This window comes from Amblyomma maculatum, chromosome 1, assembly GCF_055883805.1.
Source record: "Amblyomma maculatum isolate TAMU_Amacu chromosome 1, ASM5588380v1, whole genome shotgun sequence".
Classification (NCBI taxonomy): Eukaryota; Metazoa; Arthropoda; class Arachnida; order Ixodida; family Ixodidae; genus Amblyomma; species Amblyomma maculatum.
Window position 1 is genome coordinate 356,102,322 of NC_139344.1, and position 26,318 is coordinate 356,128,639.

General features: G+C 46.4%; 2 protein-coding genes across 2 annotated transcripts; both read right to left on the minus strand.

The window, feature by feature from the left end:
- Positions 1 to 296: 296 nt before the first annotated feature.
- LOC146207876 (uncharacterized) lies at positions 297 to 17,977 on the minus strand. Its single transcript, XM_084591198.1, has 3 exons — positions 17,421 to 17,977; positions 10,589 to 10,761; positions 297 to 1,782 (listed from the first exon to the last, which is right to left on the minus strand). The coding sequence occupies exons 1-3, from the start codon at positions 17,712 to 17,714 to the stop codon at positions 849 to 851; spliced, it is 1,401 nt and encodes a 466-aa protein (XP_084447324.1). The 5' UTR covers positions 17,715 to 17,977; the 3' UTR covers positions 297 to 848.
- Positions 17,978 to 20,550: 2,573 nt separating this feature from the next.
- LOC146207877 (uncharacterized) lies at positions 20,551 to 25,880 on the minus strand. The gene is made up of 3 exons (XM_084591209.1): positions 25,447 to 25,880; positions 23,370 to 23,551; positions 20,551 to 21,434 (listed from the first exon to the last, which is right to left on the minus strand). Exons 1-3 carry the CDS (start codon positions 25,744 to 25,746, stop codon positions 20,606 to 20,608), a joined length of 1,311 nt encoding a protein of 436 aa, XP_084447335.1. The 5' UTR covers positions 25,747 to 25,880; the 3' UTR covers positions 20,551 to 20,605.
- Positions 25,881 to 26,318: the final 438 nt, after the last annotated feature.

Sequence of the window (26,318 nt, forward strand, 5' to 3'; positions counted from 1 at the left end):
GTACTCTTACACAGTGAAGAAATCAGTAAAATGAATAACTCAGTTGCGCCGCAACCTTTCAAAGAAGCTTTTCAGCTTACCTTCTTCGCTTACTAACAAGAGACGATCTTTCCGAAGGTAACCAGCTGTCTTGGCGCGATCAGACGTCGAAACTTGTGAAACGCATATCCGTGTCAACTGCTGTAGAATCTTGTTCGACCCTACCTACGATGTTACGAACGTATTATTGATGGCCGTTTCATTTTTATTGCATGCGTGGTGTCTGGGGTGATGCAGCAGCTGTGCGGTAGACAAACTGCCCTTCACATTGGGTTTATTCAACGACTTACAGCATCTACGCGATGCAGGTCCAAAACAAATCACACGGTCATCATAGTGCCTACGGTGAAAACAGTAGTACAACACTATGTTCTAACCATTACAATATTACATACAAAAACCATTGCAACTTAAACCCCCAGTGAAATAAAAGTAACAAGCATTCAATTTATATCCAAGCAAACAGGCCAGAGCAAGTCAACTACAAGAAGAGCGTTCGAGATACTCCTGATCTATCAGTGTTTCATAGTAAGTCAAATGAATACAAAATCAATGCCTCCATAAAGTAACAAGATCTGCATAGAGAACAAGGTGTCATAAAGAAAACGGACCGTGTTTGACAAGTTTAAGTCAGCAAAACGTCTTGCTGTTTCCTCTAAATGAATGAATCCGATCTTTTTGATGGGATGTTCATAACGACGTAGTGGGAGGACCCAGTTCACTTCAGAAGTTCCGAAAAGCACTTCGGTGACACTTTTAAAGCACTGGCGGCGGTCGAAGCTAGCAAGACGCGGCCTTGAAATCTGGCATTATGCGCTAAGCTCTCCAGGTGAATTCGGCGCAGTCTCCCGAAGCGCTAGGTGTCCGAGAGTGCCGGGTAGTCTCATCGGCACGTGGTTGCTTACCTGTTGTTCGAGCAAGCATTCGCGCAGAACCTCAACACGGCGCCTCTGGTGCACCAGTTCCGTTTCGGCCTCTAGAAGACGACGCATTTGGACGAGAACATTGGCTCGCAGTTCTTGCTCGTCGTTTTCGTGCGGCCTTTCCTGCGCATCTTCGCATGAAACATAATCACCGCTGGTTGCGTGACTCTGATCTCGTAACACGCGATCGACATTTGCGTCAAACATTTTCTCATTGGCGTCGTAATCGTTTTTGTTCGCGTTGTCTCCGCTCGGTTGCGCGTTTTTATCCTCGCCGGTATCATCGAATTCGCTTTCGATACTTGAATCACAGATCATATCATCTGCCTCGTCTAGGTCGTTGTCTTTGAAACCGATAGCGTCAACACGATCCACACCACTGAGAGTGTCGTTAGCCTCCATTCCGAATTCCGCTGTGGCTTGATCTGTGCTGGTCGAGACGCTGTTGGCGCGACCCCTTTGATCCGCAGCATACGCGCCTAAGTCGTCATGACCAACATCGTGCGTGATAGCAGCGGCCGACGAAGACGACTGACTGTGTTCCCACTTGATTCCGGAGGGTTCTTCCGACTTGATGACGAGCTTGAGGACGATCGAACGTCTGCCGATTTTGTCTCGTTGCTGAACTCGCTGTTCTTTCTCCTCATCATCCTGCAATTTCTTATCGTCATGCTTCTCTTCCTGTTTTTCTTGACGCTGTAGAAGAATTGATTCCCGACTGCTATCTTCCGTGATCCCGCAGACGTCTGGCCGGTCCGCTTCCAGGCTAACTGGTTGGTCGTGGTCCACAGAAGTTGACGCGCCTACATTTTCAGAGGTTCTGTCAAAAAAAAAAGTGAAAAAAATTGAAGTATTTAACGTCTAAACGGGAAAGTTAAAAATAAAAAATCGTAAAACGTAAAACGTAATTCACTGCGTAGGTTAGTTTGAAGCCCACCCGTGACTGTCTTTGGAGCAACCGGGGTACTGCGGGCGGGCTTCCAAGGCTTCCTGTGTGGGGTTAACAGCGCTAATGAAGAATGCCAGATCCCCTTCTCTATACCGCGCTGACGTGAGCAGCAAGTCGCAGCGAGCACCGCAGCGCACACCTGTAGTTTAGCACCGCGGTTGGAGACAGCCGTAGGATATTTAAGCCTGCATTATTTCTTCAGCGGTTTGCTGAAGATATATTAATTTGACTATGCATCTTTAGGTCCGGATCAGAACAACGCCTAAATGCTCGAACACTGAAGCGCGCTCCATAAGGTTTATTTGTAACGCGGTGGCTTAATTGTGCTTTGCAAAGCGCGGAGAAATTCACATGTTTAGTTTTATTGGCGTAACACAACCCACAGTGCCTAACCCACCTATCAATAGATCATTTTTCAAGAAAATTCAACTTGTTGGGCTATGCATTTCTCTCTAAATAAAAACGTAAATTAAAGACTGAAAATGGTTCATGACAGATCTTTGAGATCTTTATTCAACTCGTTATATTTTAGATGGAAATTATCACCGTGTACGATGTGGTTAATGATTAATAGTGATGGCTACGAATCGGAGCAATATCCGGGGTAACGCTTTTCTTCATCTGCTCCGTGGTCTCCGTCTGACTCATCACAAATTTTACCCGCAAAACAAGGCAAGCGGGTCAAGTAGATAGAACAATACCATGATAGTATGGCTTCAGGCGGTCGACATTCATGGCCATGCACCCACACGGCAAGGTTAACTTGGCCGAGCGGTTCAATGAGGTTCAAAGAGGAAGCCTGCTTCAGCACACGAAAGAACCCGTGGTACTCATGCTTAGTGGCTAGATTGTTGCGGATGGCACTGCTCTTCAGAAGTTTCAGAACAAGCCACGTTCCATTCTTCAGCTCGCTTTGCAGCTTATGAAGATGGGAGTACTCTCGTGTGTCATGATTGCCAGAGTAGAATGGCATCTAGCATATACAACGGCTCCCAACCATACAAGATAAAGAATGAAAAGCACTCGGTGGTTGCCTGCACAGTAGTGCTAAACCATGTGAAAAATGTTTTGTGTTGTGTTTTATGCACATAGGCAGCTAAGGCCATCATGCGCCGAACTCTGGGTTTACAAATCTGTTTAGTGAAAGGAAACAAACGATTATTTTAAAACACCAGAGTGGGGCGTTGGAATCTTTTAAGAAATCAACGAGAGAATGTGTTTAAACCAGTGAATTTTCTCCTATGAGTAAGCTAGGGTGTACGGAAATGTACTTGTCATAGAAATGTTGGAAATGTTTTTTCCAAGTTGATCGAGTTTTATACAGGATATTAAGATGTGGTTTATGGTGACCACCTCTCAGCAGTGTTCGCATATGGGTTTGTCTTTCTTTGCTTGAATGAAGGTATGTATCAGGTAGGCGTGTCCGATACGAAAGCAGCATAAGATAACTTCAATAAAACGTTCTTGATGACTGCATGTTTCCATTCTATAACAGCTTTTACTAGGTGTCACTTGTTATTAACTTCATTATTCCATGCTCCCTGCCATTTTTGTCTCAGTTTTCATCGTGCGAACGTTATAGCATCATTGTGTGTAATTTTGACTTTCTGTACTTGAGCGTTACAAGCGGCCGCGGCACATGATCAGCCCTCTTGTTACCGCTGATTCCAACGTGACTTAGCCCCCCGCAAATTTTAATCGACTATGTCCCCTACTAAATGTTCTGCTGCATTTTTTTGGGTGTAGTGATGCGAGTACACTGAGGGAGTCTGTACAGATGATACTGTTTTCAATATTTTTGTTGACAATTTTTTCTATTGCTGGGGATACGGCGTAGCATTCGGCGGTAAATATTGAGCCACACTGTGGTAACCTTACTATTTTTGCCTGCTTGTCTTCTATTACAGTACCACCTGAATAAAATGTTCTAGAACCATCTGTACAAAATGCCGTGTGATGACTATTTTTCATTTAATGCCAAGAACCCTTGTATAATGTGTTCATGCGGTGTTTGTGCTTTGCAAAAGTGAGGTAATGTGAGGTCACATACAGCGCTGAAGTTGTATCAAAGTGGAAGTAGGCCAGGTCTCCGTGTAATTTCAGGTAGTGCATCCAGTAAGTTGAGTTCCCGGCACTCCTCTTCAAAACGGAGTATAAGAGGTCTGATGGAACGAGGATTATTGATGTACAGTGTTCTTGAGGGGCCGTTCGCAAGTATGGAGTAAATGATATGTTTCGGCAACGAACGAATTTTGAGAACGTATGAAAGTGGTCCTCCTGTCTTGTATTGGCGGTTCGCTTGCTTCTACACAGACTTGTCACAGGCGATGTCCTGTTTGCACCAGTCGAAAGACCCAAAATTAGGTTATGTAGTGGGTCCAGTCGTTTAAGATATGACGGTCTTGCTGACCCACAGACCACGCATTCGTAATCTAAACAGGAGCGTATACCACTCAGCGATAGATATGGAGAAGACATGTCCTATCAGAGCCCCAGTGTCTCCTTGAGAGCCCTTTAAGGACGTTGAGAGCTCGAGAGGCTTTGACTTTCAGGTTATTATGTGTGGGAGGAATGTGAGCTTCTTGTCAAACGTTAGTCCTAGAAATTTGTGTTCTTGCTTTATCAGGAGTGTGGTTTCATTTAGGTTCAAGGTTGGATTGAGCAGCAGGTTTCTCCTGAGAAAGAAAAGAAGGCAACTGTTTTCTTTGAAGAAAACTTAAATCCATTTTTTCTGCAAAATTACTAAGTTCCTTTAATGCGAGTTGTATCTGCAATTCACACGTCGATAGGCTGGATGATGCGCACGCGATTTGGAGGTCATCGACATAAAGTGAGTGCATAACAGACTGTGCAATTACTTTGGCTATGGAATTCGTTTTTACGATAAAAAGCGTAGTACTTAATATGCATCCCTGCGGTACTCCGTTCTCTTGCGTAAATTTGCTCGAGAATGTAGAACCGAGGAGTACTTGGAACGAATGGTCGGACAAGAAATTTTTTAAGCAGTTTAATATTCTGCCGCAGATGTTAAGGTCTACCTGGTCGTGGAGTAACCCAAATCTCCAGGTGGTGTCGCATGTTTTTTTTTTTTTTCACATCAAAGAAAACTGCGAGACAGTGCTAGTTATGTATGAAGGCTTCTCGGACTGTATTTGTAAGCCGAACTAGATGATCCACTGTTGAACAAGCTCTTTTGAAGCCGCACTGGTGGACACAAGAAGGTCATGAGCTTCAAGAATGAACATTCACCTTGTATTTTCTATACTTTTGAATTATTTGGCAAGGCAGCTGGTTAGGGCTATTGGCCTGGAACTTGTAGGGGGGGGGTTGGCAGTTTTCCAGGTTTCAGGAATGGTACAATGCCAGTTTTCCCAACATCGGGCATTTTGCCTGACACCTAGATTTTCTTTACAAATTTCAAGAGTGCTTCTAGTGCAGGTTCGGGCAGATTGACTAGCATATGATAGTGTATCTCGTCGTGGCCTGGTGCAGTTTTTTAACATTAGTTAATACTGTATAAAGTTCCTGAACTGTAATAAGGCTATTGTAGGGTTCGTTAGGGCAGCCATTTGTAGAAAGTCTGTTTTTCTGCTGCGTTTTTATGCTTTAAGAAGTAATCTGTGTAATGTAGGGAACTAGAAACATGAGAGAAGTGCTCTTCCAGTAAGTCAGCCTGCTCGAGAATACTTGTTTGTGCATCAGGGGGTGTAAGGAAAGAAACTTCAAAAGGAGAGAATTTGTCATCGAGTTTGCGGACTTGCTCTCACATTTTCTTTGCTGTGACGGAACTGTTTATTGCAGACATTAACCTTGCCAAGATCTTTTTCAGCATCACAACAGATATTTGAAGCCTTGGCCCTTGCTTTTTTTAAATTTAATTAGGTTTTCTGTATAGGGTATCGACGGACGGAAAATTCCCCAGGCTTTGTTCTGCTTCTTTTTTGTCTCTCCACATTCCTTTGTATACCAGATCTTTCCATTTGTTCGTACTACTCCCATAGTCCAGATCTTTCCATTTGTTCGTACTACTCCCATAGTCTGGGGAATGGCTAAATGAGAACTGGCAATGATACATGTTGTGAACTTTTCGTTTAACTCATCAACATCGAGGCTGTTCGAAAAGAGTTTTTTTAAAGCGACATGTTGTTGGAAGAGCGCCCAGTCAGTAGATAGAGTTTCCAACGCCGTGGTTTAGTAGGGGTGATTAATGGTGAGGATGTTAGACTGATAATGATGGGAAGAGTATCGCTCACATAGGGATTTTCAATAACATCCCATTTAAAATCAATGAAAAGACTTCGTGAACAAAAGGACAAATCAATGAAACTCGTTTCTCCAGTGCTTGGTGAACATTAAGTGTGTTTGCCCACGTTCAGGAGGCAAACATTGTTGCAGAGAATATATGGCTCTACTAAAATATATGACTCTGTAGTTGCATTAACATTGTTTGTGTAATATTAAATGATGTTCGATGTATAAAGAACATATCGCTAAAGTTTTAAAATGCCCCACGGTGACTGCAACAGCTTCAAATGAGGTTTTAAGGTTGATTTCTCATGTCGCAACGACACCTTGGACCACGATAGCAGCGCCTCCAGAGAACCTGATTGAACTATGTCGGTCACAACGGAAGGCTTTATACTTTTTAAGAAAGCTTTTGTTATGTGGTCCCAGTTTAGTCACCTGGACACAATGAGACTGGAGAAAATAAATTTTAAATGTCAGTTATATCACTGTAGCTGTGTAAAAGTCCGCGACATTTCCAGTGAACTAAAAATGCCATGGGGGTGGATTAGTTGCATATAAGGTTAAAAACCTATGTTGTTGGGTCTTTTGGCTCTTCTTTTACGCTCAAGAGAACTTTGCCGCCGCTGCTGCGAGGGTGAGGGGGGAGATGTGTCCATCACATCATCAGATGTGCTGACGTTCGTGCCGAAGGCACGGGTACACTTGTTTTTGACCTCGCCTCGTGGGACGGGGCCGTTAGGCCCGGTGACCTGGGTGTCTGCGTGGCCTGTTGTGGAGATGGTAGAGCAGCGCCAGCTACTTCCACCAGGGGCGCAGATGGCACCGCCCCGGGCTCACTGTGTGTGGCCTCGGTAGGTGCCGAGACCCCTGTGGTGCCGCGCCCTGCAGCGCCACAGCGGAGTATAATGGGTGTTGAATGGACAACTGCTTGCGTGCGTCAATGAATGTAATAATTTATTTTACCTTAAGAGTGATAATGTCTTTTTCTGTTTTCTGCACAGGGCAGCTACGCGAGTAGGCAGGATGGTTGCCCTGGCAGTTCGCACAAAGATGGGGTTGGGTCTGGCAGTCATCAGTGGGATGTTCGAGTGCAGCGGAGTCTGCCTCGGCAGCGCCATGGCCATACTTTTGGCAACTGAAGCAGCGTCTCGGGTTCGGAATGGTAGGCCCGAGGCTACTTTTCTGTTTCCCACCTCCACGGAGTCGGAAAGTGTGCTCAGTGCGAAGGTGATGACAAAGTGCTTTATTTCAATTTCTTTGTTATCATGCCTTATTTTGGTTCGGTATACATTTGTCACATTTTTCTCTTTTAGTCCATCAAGTAGTTCTTGCTCAGTCATGTATTTCAAGTCATTATCAGAGAGGACACCACGAACGGTTTTCAATGATCGGTGTGAGCTAATCACAATCGGTAGATTTCCAAAGGTATTGACTCCCGAGAACTTCTCATACTGATACAACACTTCCAAAATCAGGTCTCCATTTGTTGTCTTTTTTTTTTTTATACCCTTGGCCTATGGTGTCTGTTACGATCTTTGCAAATATGAATGGTGAGACTTGCCTAGCGGCTTTTTTCTGCATACTCACTGTGGATTACATGAAATCGGGGGAAAGTGCTCTTGCTTTTCAGAAAGAATTGGGTACTTTAGTCGGTGCGCCCTCGTTTTGGAGGGAGATTGGATGATGAAGAGGAACTAGCCATAAGTATGTTGTATTTTTTCGGTCAAAGTAGCAGCCACCCACCATGGAGCCCCAACAAGGGGAGGCGACAGGAACTTGAAAGGCTATCCTGCCGACGTCAGCCGTACACCCTGACTAAAACCAAATAGGGTATAAAGCAGGGTGGTTAGCCACACAAGGTTAACCCCCGCCTCCTGGAAGTAAGAAGTACAGAAGGTAAAAGAAGACAGGACAGTTGTAAGAAAGAAGATAGGAATGCGAAATATAGAAGGGAGGACAGGAAAAGGCGACTGCCGATTTCCCCCGGTCGGGACAGCCCGGAGGTGCCATCTATGGGAAGCATGGGCCAAAGTGGTGTGTTGCCTCAACCGAGGGGCCTTAAAGGTCCAAGCACTCGGCGTCGGCTCAATCACCAGGATCCCCTTTTCCCCAAACACGGCGATGCTTCGCACGGCTAAGCGTAGATTCTCGGGGTCCGTACACGCAAACATCTGCTTTAGCAGACGCCTCCTGCAGGTTGAGAAAAATTTGGCGGACTTTGTTCTCAGCTTAAATGTACAGAGGCCATACACTGTGCATTAGATATTTATACTAAATGGAAGACTACGAAGAAGTCAGCGGCGTGGGACGAAGCACTCGCGCTAAGCCCTGTAACGTACAGGGGGTGTTGCTGGCGTCCCTCAACCCCTTTTTCTGGAGCATCGATGTCATCCGTTCGTCTGGTCGTCGACTCGTAAGTCGTGGGTTCTTGGACTTTAGCGTCCGGCTGCATGACCTGGTCCAACCACCCACGTATTTACCAGCCCCGACAACAAGTCACGACGCCTTGGAGATGACATGCTTTTAAATTTAAATGCTTTTATATTTATGCCGGCGAACGGACCCCATGACGACAAGCTCCAAGTCCCCATCTCCTCCTAAGACGTCCGGCACATCGGTGGCCTTCGCCTCTTATCTTGGCGACGTACAGTCCTGAAGCTCCGGGGCCTACGTTTATTAAATAGTCTCATCGTTCCTGACCCTGTTCCCCGCCATGTCATCCATCATTATTCAAGCAATCGATTGGCACGATCGTTCGATGGTTCCGGTCCATTCTACGAACCAGACGTCGACGAAGTAGGCAGAGTAGCAAGGCGGAGCAAGGTGGAGCGCTCTCACTAGGCCTGCTGGCCATTAAACCATATCCCATTCAGTCATCATGTCATCCCGCCCTTTCGATTGCCCGCACGCAACAGGATAACCATGCGTGCGTTTGAATGACTTCATAAACGGAATGGTTTGATGATGATGACCACAAGTGGTGCGGTAGAGTCTGACAGTTTGTTAAGAGCGCCCCAATGAGATGTTCCTAGCCCAATCGCTGAAACAATCACGGCGGGTGCCATGGTGCATGACGCGATGGTGGAGAGAAAGAAGTACGACATTGCTTTGGTGGCAGCCGAAAGTGCTGCGCTTTTCGCGCGACCAATGCTATTGTTGACGGCTATAAGTGAGGTGGTCGACGACGTTATGCAATGAAGTACGGAACAAAATCCATGCATATTGACGACAACACGATCATATCGCCCGCCTAGGCCGCAAAGCGCTGACGATCATGAAAAGCAATGTCCACTGCTTGACAACAAAATGAGCAAGAGGCCGATTAGGGCGAAAAGTCAGAGTGGAGACTGATAAAAATATACCAACCATGAATCCTTGAGACTTTCTGAGGACATGAATCGACAGACAGCTAAGACGAGACAGCGTTTGAGATAGGCTGGAACGAGAATTTAGGCACTACCAGCTAGCGGGGTAAACGATCTGCGTTAGAGCTAGTGCATGCGTCCAAACCTGTAGACCAGAGCATCGTATTATCGTAAAGGTCGGTGGCACGGCGTAGATTATCTTTCAGAAAAGATAACTGAATAAAAGGCATGGTTGGCTTACGAGCTGAGGCTCTCCCCCACCACTACAGCCAACCGGTCGAGGTGGTGAAACATACTGAAAGGCAAACAGCGCAAAGGACAAAGCTCGCCATATGGTTTTTCTTCCCCTGTGTGTCTTTTGCGCTGTTTGCCCTTCAATATGTTCCCCCTATACCCTTGTTCAGTTCTCTTCCATATCAACATTGTTGTGTTACGAGCAAGTTCTAGTTTATGTACCTTGTAAGGCACTTGTGAGGCATAAGGACAAACACATTATCAAAATAAGTAAAAATATCGTCAATGTACAAGGCATTACAAGTAGTAAGACAGAGATCGCTTACTGATTCAAATAATTTGGGTCTTCGTGAATTCCAGTACATGAAACCATGCCGAATGTTTCAGGCGCTCCTTCACGGGGTAAATAATAAATATTCTAGTATACTACAGCAAACTCAAGCCGTAGAAATGGATCAGGGTTAGTATTACTACAGATTTAAATGTCAGTATAAAGTCGAGTTCTGAATAGTAAGGAACGCAGACACTGTTCAGCTACTTCTGAAAAACCGATAATAGGAATACTGACAGGCAAGAGCTTAATATTAAGCCTTTAGTAGATATGCCTTCAGCACAGAGACTAGAATTAAGAAGGATATTAATTGCACGGGGAACTCCATTCATTTGTACCCAAAATAAATATGTTTCAACAAACTGTAACCCAAAATCTTTCGAGGAAATGAAGTGATGCGACGTTATTCGCTGTTCTGTACCTGAATGCAGAAGTTCACATCACAAACAAGACGGACGCTCATGAACAGGCAGAAAGGAGGCAGCGAACGAGCACTCACGCGCGACGCCTGGCGTGCACCTCTGCAAGGTGTGGCGAAGGCCCCGCAACCAGCACGCCGTCGCTGCTGGTGCGGCAACGCCCTGGGCACTTCACGAACTCGCAGCGCCAGAACTGTGTGTCTCCGTCCTGCTTCTCCAGCACATAGTCGTAGTCTTGGATCCTCTCCAGAGGCTGTAAAAGTAAGCACGTCATCAGCTCTTAAACACGAACAAGACGCTGGCCTGAGCCAAGGGCTCCGCAAGGTAGGCGCCCAAACATCCGAGCACATGCAGACCTGGCGATGTTTTCTCTACGCAGATAATGGCACGCGCCCGAGGCTCGGAGTTCCCCGGGTGCAAACCCGACCACGGCGGCAGCGTTTCGAAGGAGACTAAATGCAAAGTCGTCCGTGTGCTGTTTGATATCTGTGCACGTTGATCCCCAGGGGGCGGAAATTAAACATCAACCCTCATCTACGGCTCTTCTTTCACGCCTACCACCTTCCTCCAACACTCTCATTGCTTCCTCACTTCTCTTACGATGCGGTCAGGTGTCCACCGAGAACTCTGACAGATACTACACCTTTCCCTTCTGAGCCACGAGGCGGTGGCACTGTGGTTAAGATATCTGTCTACTGCACCGAAGTACCTGGGTTGGTCGGGGTGGTTGCTCTCTGCACTACGAGGCCTGAGGTCTTCGCTCTTTGCGGTGGAGGCTCCTTTACCACCATGTTATATCTGTTGTGCAGGCCGTCATTACACTCGTCGCCGCTTCGGTGAAGTACGACGGCTGTTGCGACGCGCGTCTTTCTCTCTCTCTCTCTCTCTCTCTCTCTCTCTCTCTCTCTCTCTCTCTCTCTCTCTCTCTCTCTCTCTCTCTCTCTCTCTATCTATCTATCTATCTTCGTTTCGTTATTCTATTGTTTTCTCCTTCTCCTTGTGAATTTTCCTTCCTTCGTTCCTATAGTCGCAGCAACAACCTGGGTTCGAACAAGACGGCTGACGGCTGCGGCAAAACGGAGAGGTATACGTGGGCTGGGCGAGGTCTGTGCACGTTAAAGATTTTCAAGGGGTCGAAATTACTCCGAAGCCCTGCTCTATTTCACACTTACCTCTTCCACCCCCCCCCCTTCCTCCCTACCCTTTATTACCCAATTAATATTATTCTTCAAACTGCATTCTACATTGTGCGGAACTGACGAGAAATCAGGTACTTCTGAAAAATAATACACAAAATTTAAATACAAATAGAACAGTGAGAGGATCGTTCGTGCCTCGTACTTCACGCGAATGGAACCACCTTCCTGCTAAAATTTTCGACATCACTGATAACCAACATTTCTACAACGCATTAGCTAACATTATATGAATAGTAGAATTATTTTTGTAACACTCACTGTTCTTATTTTTGTAATTTCTATATCATCTTCTGTAACCACTCCCCTCTTTAATGCCTCCGGCCCTGAGGGTTCCAGAAATAAATAAATGTCAAAAACAGAATGCGGAATTGAATTTTTCGCACCTCGTTAATAAATTTCAGAGGTTAATCGAGTGACCGAAAAAGCGTTGAGAACAGAAAATTAAAATCTCTGACACGTAATGACTCACGGGCAAAAACTATAGGGAAAAATTACAATCCAGCAAACTTTTGACGCGGAAGCTTCACACTGCAGCCAGCTCGAGCCTTCAGCCTCAGTGTCGGTGGGTGCCTGAAAGAGCACCTACTCAGTCCTCTCTATGGAGGAAAGAAACAAGTTAGGAGAGGCCCTTGCCATTCCCAATGCATTGGAGAAAGTGTGGCGGAAGTGACGTCAAAATTTAGGGTTAGCCAAGTCGGGCCATTATCAACGGCGACGCTGTTGCTATGGAAACTCGGGCCACTAGCAACAGCGTTGCTAAGGGCCCTAGGTACGTGAGGGTCGCGGAGAAAGGGTAAAGGAGAAGGAGAGCCGTTGCAGCGTCCGGTCGCGGCGCGGCCGCGCCGGCTTCAAAAAAATGACGTCAGGGCCTCTCCTAAGCTTTCCTTCCTCCATGGTCCTCTCCTTTCATGTGGGAGGGTGACATTAGCATCAACCTGCCATGCCAGGTCGGCTATTCAGATAAACTAGAAGCCAAGTCTCACTACTTCCCGGACCATCGCCGCGTATTCATTTGCATAAATAGAGACGAAACCACAAATTAAAACACTGCTTAACCTTGTGTTTAATCACAAGTTCGTCCACAGGCGTAGCCAGGCAAAAGAAGTTTCCGCTTCCATCAAGGTTTAACCACAGCTAATTTTTAGCAGGTATTCGGTTTAATTGCGAAAGGAAGTTCTGCCGATCACTCCCTGCACTATACCATGGATGGAAGGATGGATGGATGGAATATAGGAGCGTCCCCTTTGAAACGGGGTGGTAGCAGTAGCTATCATGCTCATTTTTCTCCCTATATCTTAATTATTGGTTTAGATTAGTTAACTATACCATCATTCTAGTTCTTGAATTTTTGTTTATACGTTACTAACATTATGTCACGTTTCTGCTTTTAAGCCACCGATCCTCCAGTCGTTTTTTGCTAGCTTCCACCGCCGGTTTATTCACCCGGCCACTGGTATCTCTAAACCCCAGCTCTAAACCAGATACTTATTTGCGTCCCGCCTTGTCACGTGACGCCTGCTAATTGCTTACCGCTTCGGAATTGGAAAGAAGGGACTTCAAGTTTAGTTAGGCGAATATGTAACGTAGTCTGATAATCGGGTCATCTGACCGGGATTACTGGCATCTAACTTGGTAACGAACTGCGGCACAAACATGTAGAACTACTTCGTCCTGTCCGTTTTTCTGCTTGCTCTTGTAGTGCTGCAAAACGGTGGATCCAAACTGGAACACTAAATTTGTTAATACATCCTTTTTCATCGTCACAATTTGCCGAGTATCTTAATCGAAGCCAACAACAAAATCACTCACCAGGGTGGAATCGCACAAACACACACATTTTATTTGTGTAGACGCGAATAAAAGACGAGAACTATTGCAGCTTAGATCCAATCTTCGCCACTGTGCGCGTGTGAGTCTCACAGGCAGCAAGACTTCCGACCGGAGTTCAACTTACGGTAGCGTGAATTATGGGCTCTGAGATTACCGCGACGATCTCGGAGGCCATGCGTGTGTCATTTGATGTCACGGCACATCGCGCGCGTGACAGAGGAAGCAATTCTAATAGCCAGATAGCGTGGTCTTTGCACAGTCAATATATGAGTATGTACACATCCGCATTTCACTACCAGTTAGGCGTTTGAAAGAGATGCAAGGAAATAACTGAGCGAACGAGACACGGACGAAGAAGATGCGAATACACACTATCTCGAACTAACAACTTAATGTTGTGATCGAATAAAGGCAATAAAGTAAACGATCTGAGCATGTCATCAAAATTGTAATCGAAAAGAGAAAACGCTGACACGGGAACAAACACCCGGACAGCAAATCAGGTTAAATTGCAAAAGCTATCGCGAGCATCGCCTTGAACTGGACCGTCTGGGCGATTGTCCACGTTCCGGCGTTGTTTTTTTTTTTTCATTGCATTTTTTTGTCAGATGTTGAGATCGCTTATACTTTACGTTCTGTATTCGTTGACAAAGTGCAGTTCTTAATCAGCGTTTGTCTGCGTCCCTGCTGCTTCTTCGTATCACATTCGCGCAGTTCTTTTCTTCTATTATAACAATTTTTAAGAATTTTTAAACAATATCCACACATTGATATATATAGTATCACTGCATGCCACATAAATAAACTTTTTTTCAGTTTTCTAATTCATTTAAACCGCAACATTTTATGTGCGTATTTCTTGATCGAACATGTTTCCGGCGCTGTCAGCGTCAAATGCTAGTCGCGCTGTTCCGGGCCACGATGACATCTCGCACCAAACAGTCAAAATAGAACGGCTACATTTTTTCAACCTGCGCCGTCCTAGCTTAGACGTTCGCAGTCGTTTTTCTGACACCCGCTCGTTGTTCTAAGTTCTCCGCGAGATATGGGCACAGTCGGAAGCGGTCCGCAATGTTATTACACGTTGTAGTTGCCTCCGCATCCATTCCGTTCATGCAGCTCCCTGTGGCGACTGTAGCGTAAATGCACGGGTAACTACGCTGTGTTCGTTTGTAATAATTACGCTCGAAAGCGGTCTGGACACGGGGACGACGCTCAGGTGCTCTTTGTCCGCATGGCAGTTATCAAACCGTATAAGAGGGCGGAAGAAGGCAATGAACTGGCGCATAAAGTAACACACTAGAGGCGAAAGCCGCCTGGAAACAGCAGCGCCTTTTTGGCAGCTCTAGCCGGTAACTTGATCAAGCTTTACCGATGATGGTCCAACGCGATAAAGAAGCAATTTACCCGAGTTCATATTCCGAGTTTGCATCATTTTCAGAAGTATCATTATCTCCCTGACCTCGGATGTCAAAAAAAGAAAAAGAAAACAAAAAGAAAAATCTCTTCATGGAGAAGAAACAGCCGCAACATTTGCGCACCAGTAAATAATGGAGCATATATTTAATATCGCACTGATCCCATTGGCGTGGAAATTCGCTGAAATACCAGAACTGCGGTTCATGATATACGCAGATGATGTCACGATTTGGTATGTTCATAAACACCTTGAGAGACAGAATCGGTATCTGCAAGAGGCTTTAAATACCAATATGCAGGTCTGGAAATGTCCCCTCAAAAGTCCGGTTACATTCATGCTGCAAACAATAATGGAAGAAAACATTTGGCAACGCAAAGAGTCATCCTAAAGATTGGAAATCGGGCATTGAAAGAGGTGGACGAGTTGAGAGTTCTTGGCCTAGAAATTCACAAATCCGGCAAAGGAACACAATGCCTTCATAAGGTGAAAAAAGTAGCTGCGACTTCCTTAAACTTGATAAAACGCATTTCGTCTAGGGGAGGAGGAGCTCGGGCGGACATGGCAAGACGTCTTGTACAATCAGTGTTACAGCCGAGGATACTGTACCAAGCCCAATTCCAAAGACTCACGAGGCGGCAGTGGGCGAAATCGGAAACAATAAATAAAAACACAATGCGCACTATCACGGCCTTACCAAAACTTACCCCTATCCCTATTCTCCAAGAGTTTGCACAGATAATACGTTGACAGAATTAATTGAACAACGAGGAGAAACAATGGATATGAAGCGAAAGTACGTTATGCTTATAGCATCCTTGTACAACGAAGTGGCAGTTCAAACACCACCAATGGCTGACCCCCCTCCGTGGGAATTCACGACTATTACGACAAACAGGACCACTCGGCTTCGCCGCAAAGAAAAGCTGGCATCTCGACCTCTGGTTGATGCACTTCCAGGTAACTGCATTGCATTTACGGACGCATCAATTATAGAAAATGGCGGCAGGACAGCCGCTACTAGTCCAACACACAGTGAACTAAAGGTACATAAAGAATATGTTTCAGGATATCTGGACCCGCTTGTGATAGAACTCTATGCAATCCGCGATACTATGGAGGCCATAAATAAAATAGATTCCATAACAGAAGCCCACATCTATAAAGACTCCTTAGCCACCATAAAACAACTGAAGCAAGTGACAAAGACGCTATGTGTAACCCAGGAAATCCACGCACTCAATAAAAAAACAAAGATACTCATCCAGATACATTGGGCACAAGACGATGCTGAGAACGCTGAGCAGAGAAAAGTTGACCACCTCACACACGAAGTTCCAAACACTAATGCGCCCCCCACCAAGCTCCCTTTTGATGCCCGCTCCGCTGTTCCCATCTTAGCATCCTCTTTAAGGAAAAGTACACGTGCCCTCATTCCCCCGTGTACATTCCCCCTCCCTGATAACGAGATTGGAAGAGGTTTCCCTTAGAAGGATAAGACCTGTGGCGGCCCTTACCCCATCGGTAACATGCCGATGGGAATCTCAAGCAGACATCGGACCAACCACATGACCGAAGTGTTCCACACCAGCTGCACAAGTGGATGTTCGCAACCTGCTGTGGACTTGTGCAGGGACAAGGGCATCAAGGACACAGATTCTGCGCGAAGTGGGACTAACCACAACAAGGGAAGAGGACTTCTTTAAATGGCTCACCGACAACGATAAGAGCGGGACCTGCTCACGTTCCTTACGAAAAATAATTTGCATGAGTTTCTATAATATGCCTCATGGCAAGCTTGCGTAAAAACAAAAAACTATAGACGATCAAGGGCACCAACCTTCTTTCGTCTACAGAGGCGAGCGGGCTCGTCTAGAGCGCTGTGTGCTGTGGGACGAACAGCGCGAAATATTGCCAGAATTGCTCTGCTGGAGGCGTGACATTTATCTTTATCGTTCATGGCTATGCAATGCAGCGCTTCTGAACAGCGATTATCTGTGAAAACTGTAACAATCTTCAAAACCTAAACACTTGTAATTTTGCATTTTGTTCCGCACCGATTATACAACCTCAGCGCTCTAGACAGTTCGTGTCTGTGGCACGGCAAACTAGGAATGAAACTAAAGAAACGTAGCATTCATCCGTATCATTCGGCGAAATTGGGGCATTGGCTGAATATGTAGATCGAGCCGACTGATACGAAACTTGTCAAACAAATGTGATGCGTCATGGTTGCGTACCCGAGCAAAGCAGCATGCGGAGCGTTCGCTGTTCGTTCAGCAACTCGCATGTTTCACGATGTTTAGCAAAGCCGCCCTCCTCCCACCGGAACGCACCGAGCTGCAATTCTGAAGTAAAAGAAGCTCTTGGATCAGCTTTCTTCTCTCTAGTGCACACGGAATTATGTTGCGCACAGCAGACATAGCACAGAGCAGAGGAGGCGAGTGTAGTAGGGTGTGCCCTTACCTGCTGCTTGTGAGTCGCCTCAGAGCGCCGCCTCTTGTTACTCCTCTCAGCTCGCCGGTGCTCGGCTTCATCGTGGGGTACAAAAGAAAACACCATGTGTTCCTTGCCGTATACGTCGGTGGTGAGCCGCGACCTGCATGTGCGCTGGTCACAGCGCCAGTGGTAGCGCGCGCCGTTGTTCGTCGTGCTCGTGAACGTCCGGCCACCGTACTTTGCCTTCGTGCCGCCCCGACCAGACGGCACAAGTTCAACAGGTCCCCTTGGGGGCGGCGACTTGTTGCTGTTTACCGACATACTGTAAATCCTCTGGCTTCCTTGTAGCGGCGCCGATCCACGCTTTCCTCACCGAGCGCCTACTCGTCTGTAGACGGAGCCTTGACAGAGTAACAGGGTGTGCTCAGATGCTGCAACTGCTATCAGATAGATATCGGCTTAGCGAGCGTGCGCGGTCCGTGCTCACGCCAGCAGTTGACACCAGGAGCGGCGGTCGGAAAGGCGCACTGCCGAAGATCGTCCAAGCCTTTGACCGAGCTATGGTCTAAGCAAAGATAAAGAGGGCGCTCTTAGGCTTTGTGAAAAGCTACGCACCTCTCATTCGCGACCTGCTAGATCGTCAATCATTGGGAAGCCCTCGCTTTCCCTCTCGGTTTTTCTCTTGTTCTCTACTGTGTGCATTTCTTTTATAAATAAATCTAGATTGCTCAGAGCCTCGGTATTGTTCACATGTTCCGTTTCTTTTTTCTTTTCTTTTTTTCGGGGGGAGCAAGCTCACCTCTCAATCGAAGCAGAACCAAAGCATGAGTAAATACGGCAAGTTACTACTGGCCATTTTACAGACAGTTCTACCGAGTTTTTACTGAACTGCATGCGTTTTCATCAACGTACACAAGTAAAGAGCGCTTTCTTCCGTATGCCATTAGCGTCCAAGACCTAAAAGAAGCTAGCTGAATAAGTTTTGGTTCTTCTGATTTGGCCTGTTTTTGAATGCAGCAGCGATAGTCATGCATTCAGCTTTGAATCGAACTTCATTGTTCTGGCATGGTGTACGAGCACTCATTCTCAAAATTTTTCAAGCAAAACAGCATTGCACTTTCTGGCAGAGTTTTCAAGGAAGCACATTGAACCTGCACCCCGGTTATAGTGCGTATTTACATCAAAGACGGATAGGGATTCCACTCCATCGAAGCAGACGTTCGTATTTCTAAGAATATTACAGCAAGTCTCACCGGTAAACAGCCCTGTGCTACTGAAAATCGGCTTCTTCGGTTGCAACAGCCATCGCTTCGCAGTTTCAGACTCCCAGCACAACGCCACCACTACCACAGCGCCTCGCTGTTAGCACGTGCGCGCCTGCAGCTGACGGACGTGTGGCGTCATCTAGCGCCCTCAAACAAATCTGCGCATGCACATTGATGATGCATGGTAGCGATGTCGGTACACGTGAGCGAGCCGCCCTCATCTGAAGGTTGCCGACTCCAGAGAAAATGCATTTAGCTCCAGGCCAGGAATTCTGGTGCAAGTACAACAGGCTTTGGCTAAACATGAGCCACTCCCAAAGCACCACTATAACTTGCCGAAGTATGTCGCAGCTGCAAAGAAGCCTGTTTTCATCCGCCTCTCCGACAAGAAGTTACTGCAGTGTTGCCAACGGGGAAAGATCCAAAACTCAGAGTATTCACTCCATCTTTTGGTCCCTGGTGCCCACGACCAAGTATGCCTCCTTGTTTTCACTCGTCTGCTGTGACTGAAGCAGTCATGAGATTCAACGCCAGCAAGGAATGCGCTACCAAAACCGTTTTGCAGCAGCTGAGCGTGAATTATAGCGATACAGTCATTGTAAGGTTAGCCGAGAAGGATTGGCATCTGCTTGCAGCATCTGATGCAAAGCGTATACAAGCAGAAATCTTCCAAATGAAAAGAAAGTGCACAGCTGTAGAAGACTAACTAAAAACCTGGTGCATTCCAGAGATGAACCCTTTCAAATGCATGGCTGTTTTTGGCTATAATAAAGTGTTGCAGGTTCTCAAACTTTTCTTGTTTTTCTCAGAACTGACTTTTTTCCATGCTGACAACCCTTGCACGCGATATCTTGAGATCTACTGGCACGATTTGCATTGTTATTGTAGCATTTGAAAGCTTGTGAGTCTTTGTGCAATCATCTCAAAACATTTAAATATTTTTGAGCATAAATTTAATTTGCAACCAATTTACTGGGTCAAGAAAATCGGATGTTCAGACTAAAATATTCTAAAGGCTGTTCAATGACTGCTGCATATCTGGAAACGCTGCATACACATTCCGTTCGCTTCTTTCTTTTCGAGCATTTAAGAAAAAAGTAAAACCCTTCACTTCTCTCCAAACAGTGCTGTTCATAGACCCCATTACACAGCTTTCGAATGGGGTTAGTGCGGATAAAGGAACCCTAACCGCAACCTTCCCTTTTAGCTAACGTTGTGCGCATACGCCCCGCTTACACTTATCACCCTAACCGACAGAATCACCTTGTTCAAAAAAATCAGTATTTTCGAAATCTACCAGTAGACAAATGGTAGTTACCCCTTATAAAGTGCCCGACAGGAATGTTGTCTAAAGGACACACCATAGTCACTGCGAACCTTTCCGGGGAATCCAAAATTTAAGTCGAATCTATGGTACAGTTGCGCCATCTTCTTACAAGCATTGGTCTCAAGTCGATATTAGCAATAAAATTTGCCAGTTATAGACTACGTCACCTCTCCGTTTTGTTTTCAGAGCGTGGGTGCAAAATCACAAGAAGCAAGTCGGGACAGGTAGCGGTGAGGGAAAGACATCTCATTCGCTATGTTTTGTTTCATGGCCCCAAAGGGAACCTTTATACAAGGCCTTGAAATCTGGCGTCAGCCGTCTGATGAGTCGTTAGGGCATTGCTTTTTTTCGAAAAAAAATACAATAAACAGCGATTGAGAAACTGACGCATCTTCTCTCCGAAACGTTTTGTCGGAGAACAAAGTGATAAAGCAGTCTGTCAGTGCGAACGAAAGTCTTTGTTCGAAAAAATATATATCTGCATATAAGTCGGTTTTTTATAAATATTTGAAGTTTGTCGCTCGGGAGTTCAGATATCCATGGCAGCCTTTCACCATAGCCTGTATAAATATGACCACATTTATTGGAAGGCCATAGATGTCCAGGGGTGCAGGAACCTTTTATGGTACGATGTTCTGGAGTTTCTGCTCGAGTAACCTTTCTCGCACAGTCTCGACTCGACGCTTTTGGTCCACTAGGCTCGTCTCAGCCTCGAGAAGACGCTGCATCTGGACGAGGATGTTCGTTCGCAGGTCCCCCTCGCGGTTGTAGCCATTGCCACGCATCATCTGTAGAACTTGCTCGCATCGCGCATGGAGGCTTCTACTGTATCCGAAATCCTGGTCATGGAATAGGCTGACAGCGCTCTTGTACGGCAGTCTTTCACCAGCCTCTTCCGCACTTGTGCCTCCGTAGACACAGTTACTGGGCAATCGCTGCTCTTCGATGTCGCTAGCGTGATTGCCCGAAGAATTAATTATTGGATTTGTAATCTCATTAGCCGTGTCCATGGTGTCAAATTCGATGTCTAGGTTTTCATTGTCGCTTTTATTCCTTGCGTTGTCCGTATCTTCGTGTTTCGGGCTGACCACGTCAGAGTGACCCGCTTTATCAACTGTCACGGCAGACTCGTTCGAATTCTGAGCTAAGCTGGGCTGACTATTGCCGTCGCAGCCGCTGCTGAAGGGACCTGATGATGTCGCACCGGTTCCTTGCTCTCCAGTGAGCAGCGCATGTCTTGCGGCGAGCCGGTGAGACTTACGGCCACCTCTGGAGGCAGTGACGTCACCGAAGTCGGTCGCGGCAGTCGAAAGAGAAGACGATGGTGATTGCAAATCGGCTGCTATTTTATCTTGCACCTGCACCGGTCCCCCTCCACTGTCATGTTGATGCTCCGGCTGCTGCAGCTGTTGGCTCATTGTACTGCAAGTTTCTTGGTGCTGTTTGGCCCTGCGAAGAACAAGGAAATATTCCGCACATCCCTTACAGGTGCGAAAAAAGAACAGTTTGTAACCCGTGAGTCACATGTTCGACATTATGAGCAATAGCTGAGGGTCAGGAAAACAACGGCATCTCAGACCATAACGCGCCAAGACGAGAACAAGATAAAATGAGATGCTGATACACAAGCATCGATCTGTAACCATCGACACAGTGCGGTGTCGATAGTGTCGCAGGGCGGAAAAGGAGGGGGAGGGGAGAAACTTAAATCAAATCAAAATTTATTTTCATTTCTGAATGGTACAAGGTACAAGTACCGGGTGCACGGTAAAAGTACTGTTTATAGAAATGTATGAAAAATCAGTTTGCGTTGATCGAAAGCTTGTTTTTTTCTTTTTTTTTGTCGGAAAGCTGATGACCGCCTACGAGATAACTGATGTTCTACAGTAATATGTGGGAAAGTTTATTTGGAAGCATGCTCTTGTATGGCGTTCAGTTTAACGCAAGAATAAGTCCTAACATGCTACTATCTGCACTTCTGTATTGCTGTCGCTCAGTTATTTCCAGTGGCATTCGCAGGATTTTCTCCGTTAGCTTTCGAGACCCGTTCGACTCCCTTTTCGCTTCGTGCTAGTGAGTCGTTAGTCTGCTCCGCCGTAGTGATGCAGTGGTTAAGGCGCTCGACTACTGTGCCCAAGGATGCGGGATTGAATCCCGGCCTCGGTGGCCGCTTTTCGATGGAGGCGAAAAGCAAGGCGCCAGTTTGCTGTGCGATGTCAGTGCACGTTAAAGAACTCCAAGCGGTTGAAATTTCCGGAGACCTCCACTACAGCGTCTCATAGTCCGAGTCGCTTGGGACGTTAACCCCCCCCCCCCCCCCCCCCCCCAAACCAAACCAATCATCATCCACATCATTTATTAATCATGGCGATGACGAATGCCCCTTGTTGTCGAGTAGAGTAAACATTTGGCTATAAAACAATAAAGAGGCGAACAATGTTTAAGATAGGCTCTATATATATGATAATATCCTTGTTGACGAGTAGAGTCCGACCAATTTCGACCGAATGGGGTCCTTTAACATGCACTGACATCGCGAACTGTATACGGACGCTTTGTGTTTCGCCGCCTTTAAAACGCCGCCGCCGCGACCTGGATCAAACCAGGGTAGCCCAGATCAGTAGTCGAGCGCCCTAACCACTGAGCTATCGCGTGGGTGCCGTTTTAGATAGAGCAACCGGAGTCAATGTACAGTTGCAACAATTGTTAATAAAGGGAATAATTTGATGCGTGGTTATGCGGGCCGGCAGTACGCCTGCGGTTATAACCAACCCAGGCACACCCTTCAGAGCTTATGCACTGTCTAATCAAGAAAACGTTGCAACAGCTGCGAATTCCAGCTGTGGATACACTGTGCCGTTCGAAAAAAATTTAAAACTTTTAGACTGACTTCGCCTAGTGCAGTACAATGAAGGGATATGACAGAGGGCTTAAGGCGTCTGTCATATCCCTCGCATTAATCATATGTGCCAGCTGCGTCCATTAGGTCCTCGAAAGCTTCCTATTTTGACGCACACATATCAACGCAATCCAGTCGCGACAATCGTGAGCCCAGTATTCAGACTGGCAGCAGGCGTGCGAGTGGTCCATGCGCGTGCGTTTTTGGTGCGCAGGCGTCCGCATTTCCGCTCCAGCAATACAGCAATCGCCTACATCCCGACGAGGCGTACGCGCTGAGTGAGCGGTACAGATAAAAGCGCAGACAGAAAGGGAGAGTCTTAAAGTTCATCTTATTTAGTGCAAAAGGTACACGTACAACACAAACGCTTTTTTCTTACTGTTTGCCGTGTCCTTTAGCGCTAAATAAGATGAATTTTAAGACTGATCGCCAACTAGCCCAACAGTTAATGCGTTTAAGAAAGGGAGAGGGCGCGGAATACGCACGTGAACGGCTGGCCCATTTGGACGTGCGCATCTTCCGAATGCATTGAAGGTGCGGCCACCATGAGACCGTCGTATGTGGTACGGCATCGTGCGGGACATGTGGTGAACTCGCAGTGCCATGTCTGAAGGCCTCCGTCTCGTTTTTCCAGCACGTACCGGAAGCTTTCGATCACTCTCCGAGGCTGCGCAAAAGAGCACCGAACGTCAGTCTTGAAATGCACCTTGAATGGAACGTGCAGACTCTGTCATGTGTAGTGTTTAAGGCGAGGCAACTACGCAATGACAGCCTCGAAGGGAATGGATCAGCATTACTTTGAAACACTGAATTCAATAACGATTTCCTGGTGGCTTGTGCACTGCGTTTTATACACAGCCATCTTGTTGGTATGGAAAAGGCGCAGTGGTGAGAGAGCGGCCAAAATGAAGCACTGTGACCTTGATGCGCAACATACAACGTTCTATATTTCAGCCAGTAAAAAAAAACAAGAAAAAAAAACAAGAAAATGCGGTTGCTAATACTGCATATATTTACACTGTTTGGCAACCGCGCACATTTTGACAAGGTGCTATATACCACACTTCGACATTCACGCCTGACGTGCATTCCTCGACACAACGCCGATGCCGTCTTTTCCAGTAAACGGCCTTCTTAAAGTTATCGTTTAAAATATTTTTATATTTTTTATGCAGTCGCGAGGGGCGAGCGAGGTAGCGGGGAGAGAGTGAGCGTCTAGGGCGATTGTTGATACCGGCCTCGGTGACGCCCGCACTCTGCCCTTCTCGGGTGTCCGATGAGCAAGCAGAGCAGAGCTACGAGCTCTGCTCCACTTCTGAGAAATTCTTCTCTCAGAAGTGGAGCACGGAAATTCTCTCTTTCGCACAGGCGCCTAAGGGCTGCGCTCTGAAAAACAGGCGACGCTGTAGTAACACAACGACTGCATCATCATGCATCATTATCTTTATAACCGCGCTAATGCGGATACCATCGATGCTTTCATTGGTTTGTGCTTTTTTCTTCATCATAGCTTAGCTTTACCGAGTTCCACTCATCGGGATGCCTTTATGTTATGAGCTGCATATACCACGGCGTGGGAGCCATGTGATAGTCCTCTAATCTTGCGGGCTTCAATTAAAGTTCGAAAACAGGAACCATGTTAAGTTGCTTTGACAAAGGCGCTGATAGCAGCATTTAACAACATATACCGATCTTTAACAACGTAAACTTTGCGCTTAGATCGCTTTATATATATATATATATATATATATATATATATATATATATATATATATATATATATATATATATATATATATATATATATATCAGGCGCATTCTTAAAAATATGCTGTCATAACCAAGACACCTGCCTACATTCATGCACTAGATGGAGAAGCCGAGACCTAAAACGAGGCTCGGCTGCAGGTTGTGACGTAGCGTTCGCTCAAAAAGAGCCGGATCACCAAGAATGTCTAGCAAATAACATCTCATGAGGCTTTTAAGATGCATTATCTTCTGTGGTAAAAATAAACAGCCTGTGAGATGTCAGTGCATTTTAAAAAATCCTAGATAGTCGAAATTTCCGCAGCACTCCACTACGACACCTTCTATAACCAGAATCGCTTTGTGACGATAAAGTTTTCGATAAACCGAGCCACCAGCCTATTTGAGAAAAAAAAAAAAAAAAAGAGTAGGTGTGTGGCGTCAGTGTTATCCACCATTTCACTCGATGCTATCGGAAGGGAGGGCAAGGATCGAACTCTGCAAGCGGCACTTCCATTGTTGCCGGTTGTGGTGTGAACACTGTTAATGCAGTTGCCTGCTTTACCGTAAGAAAATCAGACTATGCTCATTTAGACCGCAAGACTCTGAACAAAGGCGATCATGAAAAAAAGCTACCGTAGGATTTTGACGTGTCGATATGTTTACTGATCCAAGAGCCGCTTCCGATCTTGGGTCACAATGCAATCAAACACGGTTTATCATGGATGAAATTTTCCTCGCACAATTCAAAACTGACTCGCGTTGCTAACGGCTACATTCAAAGCAGCGAATCTCGCCATGTGCACAGCTACGCACCTGCTGCTTGTCGCCTCCCTCTGAGCGCCTCTTCCTGCCTTCTTCAGCAAGCCGGTGTACTTCGACGTTATGAGGCTGGTAGGCGTACACCAGGTGTTGATCCCCGTACACGTCGGTGCTAAGCCGCGACCTGCAATGGTGCAAGTCGCAGCGCCAGCGGTGGCGGAGGCCATTTTTCGACTGCAACATGAACGTCCGGCCGGCGTATTTGGCCTTCTTGTTGCCATGGGCCGACTGCACTATCTCGACGGGATCGTTGGGTGACAGAGAAGCGGAGCATGATGCTGGCTTACTGGACATCTCTTGGACTTCTGGACAAGGGCACAGCAACTCGAAGTCGTGAGGTGTTCTGTCGGTGCAGTCTCTTCGGCACACGGGATGACCGCCGACTGGCTGCTAACAACTTCGCTGAATGCATGACGTCACGAGCCGGGAGCGGAGGTTAGTGATAAGGCATAACGTTCTGTGGGCGTATGGGCATTTTTTTTTTCCATCACATGATTACGCAGCCGCTTTGACAGGCAAGAGCGCGGTAGCGGTGACAGAGCACGGGCACTGGAAGGGGCGTGCTGTCGGTTTCGCCGCATGCTGCATCGCATCTTCGTTTTGTTAAGCCAGTGTGCTTAAATGCTTCTCTGGCCATGAAACTTCCACCGAAGTTTCATATAAGGTCCGGTCAGAGCTCGCCGCTAGCAGCACAACCGTTTGCAGGAATGCATTACAACGCCGCAGCACTTGCCAGCCACCATAATATTTCGAGCAGCGTTTGCACCTAACCGTTTTTAAAAAAATGGCAATGGTTTATCTCCTGTTAAACCTACTTTTGTAGCGAAAGCGACAGCTGCATGTGGCTACGCGCTGAGCAGCGGCCG